Source organism: Pyrus communis, chromosome 14 (genome assembly GCF_963583255.1).
Source record: "Pyrus communis chromosome 14, drPyrComm1.1, whole genome shotgun sequence".
Lineage (NCBI taxonomy): Eukaryota > Viridiplantae > Streptophyta > Magnoliopsida > Rosales > Rosaceae > Pyrus > Pyrus communis.
In genome coordinates, this window is record NC_084816.1 from 6037600 (window position 1) to 6045099 (window position 7500).

The window sequence follows — 7500 nt, forward strand, 5'->3', positions numbered from 1 at the left end:
TCAAACCATGGATAATTATTCTCTTCATCCTGGTTTCCCCAATAGGAGCTGTTGGATCTAATTCTGAAATTTCGCGGCATATCGACTTCACCTTGTGAAAGTACTGGGCAATCGTCATGTCGCGTTGTACCATCGATAGCAGCTCATTCTCGAGAAGTTGCAATTTTGTATCGTTCCTCTTCGAAAAGAGTGTAACAAAAGTGTCCCATGCTTCCTTTGGCGTTTTAGCATCCCGAATGTGCTCCAACATTTCTTCTTCTATTGTGGTCTTTAAGGCAAACATTGATTTGCCTGCTTTAATTTTCCACTTCCGCAAGACGTCGTTAGCATCTTCCGCTACCGGTTGTGTAACTTCACTACCACCGACAACCTCCCACAAGTCTTGACCTTGAAGGTAAAACTCTATACACGTTGCCCACGTGTTATAGTTTTGGTTGTTGAGTTTCTTGATTCCTCCAACAACTTGAAGTTCACCCATCGTATCGGCAAGACTTTGACTACACCGAACAAGCTTGAGTGACTACCGTGCAGAGTAATACACTACTCTCGACACAAAGAAGCTCCCTCTCAAGGTTTGTGATAACCCCAGCAATAATCTCAAGAAATTTTTTTCTGATGTGGAAGATCAGTCAAAACTGCAACCACAGAGCATGCTCGGAATTTCAAGAGACTTTACAACCAATGCTTTACCAAGAACGATCCCTGACCGACTTGGCTCTGATACTAATTGTTGAATAAGAAGAGTATCCAAGATAACTCTAATGATCCCAAAAAGAAGAAAATAGAGCACACTCTTAAAGAAAGCTCACAAAACAAACTAATTAGCAAAGCTTTTCTTATTTAGCTCTAGGCTTTATTTTTCCTTGGATGATATACAATGCTTGAGGACTTGGGTATTTATAGCAAACCAAATGAAAGCTACACCACACACTTACTTCACCTACAACATCCACCTACTTCACCTACAACCTCCACTTACTTCACCAACCTCACACACTTACTTCACCTACAACATCCACCTACTTCACCTACAATTGACATTGATTCTCAACAGTACCAACTGCAACCCTTGACAAAAACAAGAATTGTAGAGGTTCTTTTGAAGCTTCGGACCGAGATTTAAAACTGGCCCTTTGGCATAATAAAGGAAGATAAGACGGGAGTCGAATTCAACAATAAACCTTGCGACACACAAACTATAACATGGAACTGAACAATAGAAAAACCAATTCTCCATTAACAAAAGTCCTACTGTCCAACTTTTAACATAAATTTCTACATAAACTTCTATCACCCAGGTTGAGAGCTCTACCTAATTCAACATCCATTTTTCTATAGCAAGTCAAATTGCAATTTACGGACCGTCAGCTTCTTTTCCTTTTCTGGAGTTCACACTGCTTCAGTAAAGCTGAGATACCCTCCTTCAGTGAGGCTCTCCTCTTTTGCTCAAAGTTCCATAATTCTGGTATTGCGTACCTACCACTGGGATTATACTCATTCAATTCCAGCAAGGCAGTTGTCACAGCATTGTAAACATGAACACCGTACTCATCCTTTAAATTTTTCAGTTTGTCATCTTTCTCATCAATAGTTTGCTGTATGGGTAAAATAAACATAATCCAGTTAGAAGGGCATGAGAAATGAGATGTACTGGAACAAATCAATTGAGTACGACAAAGTTAGAGCATGATAATTATGGGCCAAAAGAACGGCAATCAAAATGTGAATAGACTGTACACTACACCACTGCCGATGTCATATAAATGGAACCTGACTCAACACACAGAACAAGCTCCTTGTTGTACAAAACCTAGCCAGTACGAGCTTCAGAAGCCTAAACCTTCAAGATGAAAGGCTATAGGAGGCATACACGAAGGTGCAAATTCACAGGACTAAACCTAAAAACCTTGAAGAAGAAAGGCCATAGTAAATATGAAAATGCCAATTCATGGGACTGGTCGCGCTTAGATATATCCTGAACAAAAACTCGATATGGAACAATAACATGGATAACTTATTTAAGCGAAACCACATGCACTCATGAGAAGTACAAGCTGGTGTAATGGAAGCAACAATCAATGGTATTCTATGGATGCTTGACAGTGCATTACAAGTTAAAATACTTGCCTTCGCAGCTCCAGAAGGATCCATGCTCATCTTGAATGGATACCAGCTTGAATCTGCAAGATAATCCTCCCACAAAGAGCACAGCATTGCTGCCTGGTCATCTGCTGCTTTGTCCGTTGGATATTTTCTCTTGCATGCAGTTTGAAATGGTTCGCAATCCAGATCACCCATTCTCTTCACGCCAATAACAGCAGGACTTATTGATTCCCATCCCTGCAAAGTAGTCCCACCAAACGACAAGAGAAAATCACATTCACAAGCAAGAACAATGATTGCCAATTGAATTTAAAAATTAAAAATAAACAATGATTGCCTGGTCATCTGCTGCTTCGTCCGTTGGATATTTTCTATTGCATGCAGTTTGAAATGGTTCGCAATCCAGATCACTCATTCTCTTCACGCCAATAACAGCAGGACTTATTGATTCCCATCCCTGCAAAGTAGTCCCACCAAACGAACAAGAGAAAAATCACATTCACAAGCAAGAACAAGAGAAAAAAAACACTCTAGCTAAAAATTTATGGATTTTCCAACAAATTGTAGAGTATTCAAAAGATTAAACCAGAAAAGAAGCATGTTATAATGAGAATTGTATGTTGGACGGTGTAAATAAATCCTCTATCTGGTGGTCTCTAGGCTCTCTACCACATGATATTTCGAACAACAGAAGTGCTAATATATATACAGGTGAGGTAGCAACATTTAAAGTCCAATGCCATTGTATACCAAGATTTTAGAAACTTAAGAATATGGTCGATGGGATCTGACATTGGACCTGCATAATGTAAACATCTAAATAATACAAAAAGAAATTACCAACAACAGATGCAGATAAGATTAATGCAGAATGATTTGTCTTTGATGAAAAGTTTTCTATTTTAGAGTTAAATTTTTTACTAATTTAAATTCAATGTAGATACCTATCCAAAATATTTTTTTTGACAGATTGAATAATTGTATTTAAAATTAGTAGAATGAATAAAATACAAGCACAGAAATTGAAGACCCTTAGCATACATACATTGATTAACTCCTTACGAGCCTCCTGTAATTCATCATTACTCATGCGCTCCCTTATAGCAAGTGTAGTGTTAAGAGCTTCAGCATCATCCAACTCCTCTTTCATATGTTCTAACTTTTCTTGAATGTTATCCATCACATGCCCATCCTCATCATCCTGATCATGCTCCGTTGGCTCCTGCTTGACATCCTTAACACAAAATTGATCCTTATATTGAAAACAAAACTTTTCCAACACCTCGATTTTCCTATAAAGTAGCACAATTTCTTCCTGCCATTGTCAATCAATCACAAAACGGAAATTTCAAAACTCATTTGTATATGATTAATTTGAAACATTTCTCCTAGGCTTAATAATAGATTGAAAACAAACCATTTGTGCCAAAATTGTCTCATCAGCCTCCCCATTGGTAAGCTTTTCTTATGCTGAAAGAAAAAGGTACAGAATTAGCTCATATTAAATAATATCTTAGACGGTCATATTCTGGCCAGTCGATTAGCCAACGACAGAAATAAGTAATTTAAGCATACCTTTTTTTTTAATTGCACGTCACGCTGGTCAAGATTTTTCTGAAGCTTTTGCTTCTGAACTTCGCTTTGATTACGATTCTTCTGAAGTTCTTTGTTCTGGACTTCACTTTGCTCAAACTTTTTCTGATGCTCTTTCTTATCAGCTTTACTCTTTTTCTGCTTTATCTGGAGCTCTTTCTTCTCCGCTTCGCTCTCCTCGTGCGTTTTCTGAAGCCCTTCACTTTGGTCAAGCTTTTTCTGAAGTTCTTTCTTCTCAACTTCACTCTTTTCATGCTTTATCCGGAGCTCTTCCTTCTCTGCTTCGCTCTGCTCGTGCTTTTTCCGAAACTCATTCTTCTGAGCTTCGCCACACTCTAGATTTTTATGCAGCTCTTTCATTTGTGCTGCATTCTGCACAAGCATATCCTCAAACTCCTTTTTTTTCCGTTCAAGCTCTTCCTTCTCCGCTTCTCTCTGCACATGCTTTCTCTGAAGCTCATTCTTCTGAGCTTCGCCATGCTCTAGCTTTTTCTGCAGCTCTTTCATTTGTGCTGCATTCTGCACAAGCATATACTCAAACTCCTTTTTTTTACGTTCACTCAACTCGAGCTCGTTCTTAAGACCAAACACTTCAGTTTGAAAATTTGACAAGGCTTCCTTCTGCTCAAAGAATAGCTTCTCGATGTGGTCAAGTACATTTTGTTGCAATTTTCCTATTTAACATGGAATAAAAAATTCAAAATTCAGCTAATCTTGCAGCCCTTTTCAAAGGCAAAGACAACATGCATGGAGCATCTTGAAGTTTGATCAGACTCACCAATATCCATTTCTTCTGAACTGTGAGACATTTCCAATTCAAAACTACAATAAATAGAAGAAACAGATGTTAGAGATTCGAAGAAAACCAAATTTAGATGGAAACAAGGTATACAAAGAACAAGTCCCCAAACTATATCAGCACAATTTTCCACTTTCTTTTTTCTGATTTCTTCTTAGAAACCAATGCATTTCATTTTTATGAACAATAACAAAAAACATAATGACTGTTCATGCAGATAAGATAATCCTCACCCCCCTTATTGAGTCCTCTGCAAAAAACTCCGTTCCTTTGAGTTCAGGAAGATGAAAAGATTAACTTGAAAACCTAAACAGAAAAAGAGAACATAATGACTGTTTATGCACTCTTTTTGTTCTGGTCATGTGGTGCATGAAAGGCAGGCGTCAGATTGGTAATTAAATAAAGAGACCGTGGCAAGGGTAGGGCAAGAGTCAAGCTATTTGTTTTTCTTTAAAGGAGAAAAGGGGAGTCATTGGTATGGGGAATATGGCTTAATTGAGTTTGAAAATTTGAATTAGTTAAGTTATTTTGGAAGATGTAGGGTCTATTAACTTTTGAATTCTTATAAATATTGTACTAGAAAGGCACTTTGATCCAGGTCCAAAAAATTCAACTGTTTTTGAATTGGATCCAATTTTATTTGATTTTCTATTACACCTATTTTGCCCCTTGAAAATCCTTTAAATTTGAATTTTTAAAATTTGAATCTTCAAATACTTTTATCTACCCGTTTTCTAATTAAAAACATTTAAAAAACACATTATTACAAATCTTACAAGTTTATCAAAAGTTAAAAGAAACATTGCCAGAGGTTGATAAAAAATAAAATAAAAAATTTGTAATGTAGGTAGATGATATTAATAAATCTATGATAGAGGTAGACTATGAACAAAAACCTATTGTATAGATAGATAATACAAAATAATATGTGATACACATAGACTACGAACAAAAACAAATATATTGAATAGGTAGATAACACAATTAATTTGTGATCTATAGGTAGATAAAATACAATTAATCTATGATATAGGTAGAATAAGAAAAATATAGAGATAGATTCATAAAAGAAATATATAACACAGGTAGATAAACAAAGCAAACAAAAAGTGCATTAATTTCCTATAAAGTTTTCACTTAGAAAAAAGAAAAATATGTATAATCAAAGTTCAAACTAAAACTTAGGAAGAAATTAATAGTGCACGCATGAAACTTATATTTTCATGGCAATACTTCAAAGCTCTATACCACTACAAAGAAAGTAGAAATTGTGATCTTGTATTTCAAAAAAAGAGGAAGAAATCATAAGAGCTTGAAAGAAGAAAGAAGAAGATTGATGTCACATCCCGGTCCGGGGCGGATCACTTCCCGGGCCCACTCCACCACCGTAGCACGATATTGTCCACTTTGGGCTTACCATTCCCTCACGGTTTTGTTTTTAGGAACTCACGAGCAACTTCCCAATGGGTCACCCATCATGGGATTGCTCTAGCCCCCTTCTCGCTTAACTTCGGAGTTCCTACGGAACCCGAAGCCAGTGAGCTCCCAAAAGGCCTCGTGCTAGGTAGGGATGTGAATATACATATAAGGATCACTCCCCTGGGCGATGTGGGATGTCACAATTGAAGAAGAAGGAAGGGGAGGAGAACACGGCACAAATTGTATACGGGAGTTATGAAAGAAGAGATATGCTTTAAAACTAATTCTACAAGTAGGGGATTATTTTAAAGATAAATAATCAATTATAATTAATTTCACAATACAAGTAAGTCTAAAATTATGTAATAACATTAATTATTTTACTAATCATTAAGGGGTAGTTTTGGCAAAAATATAACAATAAACTGATGTGGACAATGAGTTATCGGATCTAATCCAATAATTAAACAAAATTCGACTATACCCAATAATTGTTCACAACATTGAACTTGTTTCAAGTTTTCCCAAAAAAAAATTATACTTCTTTGTGCAATTGAAGTGAGTGTTTCGTTGCCCTTGGTTGAGCAATTCCTAGACCTATCCCCCGTTCATTTCACTTACCATTAGTTCGTCCTACGGCAAGGGTCACAAGTACAAAAGTAAAACTAATAGTTAGAAGGGGAGAAGCTAAGGCATCCGCGAAAAAAATTAGCCTCTATCCAAAATATAACTAAAACTAATAGGCTCAAAGGTGGAAGCTATGATCTAACAGTATTTTTCTTCACTTATAAGTGAGAGTTGTTAGGTTCAAATCTCGAGAGTGACAAGTTTGATATCAATTTGTTTAATACTAGGAAGTCCAAATTTTTAAACCAAATTTGCAAACTAAATGATATGTCATCAATAGTAAATAAGCACATTAATAAAAAATTAAATAATAATTCAATCATCAACGTCCACATCATTTGGTTTACAAAATTTAGTTTAAAATTTTGGTCTTCCTAGCATTACCCATCATGTAAATATGTCGTATAAAAAAAGGTAGAAGCTAAACACAATATTCTGAACAATTGTGCATTTTTTGCCAAGCTAGTTGAAGAGTGCATTTTGCTTGCATCCAACAGCAACTAATGTGCTCTACCTTTTTAACGGCCCGCAAGCATTATCACCACATTGATTAATGTTCGATGAATGTGATTTAATCTAACTGCTATACAAGTCTCGAAATTAACACACATTCGATGGCAATTATTTTTTTTTCTAGGATATTATATATTCATATAATCATAGGCATATGGAAGCAGTTTCCACAACCTCCCATCTAGAAATCAGTTTATCCTCTTTGATCAAAAGACAAACTTGGTATAGTGATAGGAGCTAGGTGATATTGCTCCAATATTTATGAAAGAGGAAAACAATGGAATTTAATTCAATCATATCATAAAGGTTAGTAACTATAATTTCGTAAAATAGTAGTTACATAGGTAGAAATTCAATAGTTGGAGAAACACCAAGGCTTGTTCGGGACATTGGTTGCTAGATTGATGAGGTTTTAAACAGATACAAATCTAACATCTTATGTTTGA

General features: G+C 36.0%; 1 protein-coding gene and 1 pseudogene across 1 annotated transcript; one reads left to right on the plus strand and one right to left on the minus strand.

Moving 5' to 3' along the window:
• Nucleotides 1-1364: 1364 nt before the first annotated feature.
• On the minus strand, nucleotides 1365-4505 carry LOC137714268 (factor of DNA methylation 5-like). Its single transcript, XM_068453518.1, has 7 exons — nucleotides 4475-4505; nucleotides 3679-4370; nucleotides 3149-3418; nucleotides 2441-2560; nucleotides 2128-2340; nucleotides 1907-1975; nucleotides 1365-1595 (listed from the first exon to the last, which is right to left on the minus strand). Exons 1-7 carry the CDS (start codon nucleotides 4503-4505, stop codon nucleotides 1365-1367), a joined length of 1626 nt encoding a protein of 541 aa, XP_068309619.1.
• A 66-nt stretch (nucleotides 4506-4571) lies between these two features.
• The window catches only part of LOC137714269 (uncharacterized), a 7611-nt pseudogene continuing 4682 nt past the window's right edge, over nucleotides 4572-7500 (plus strand).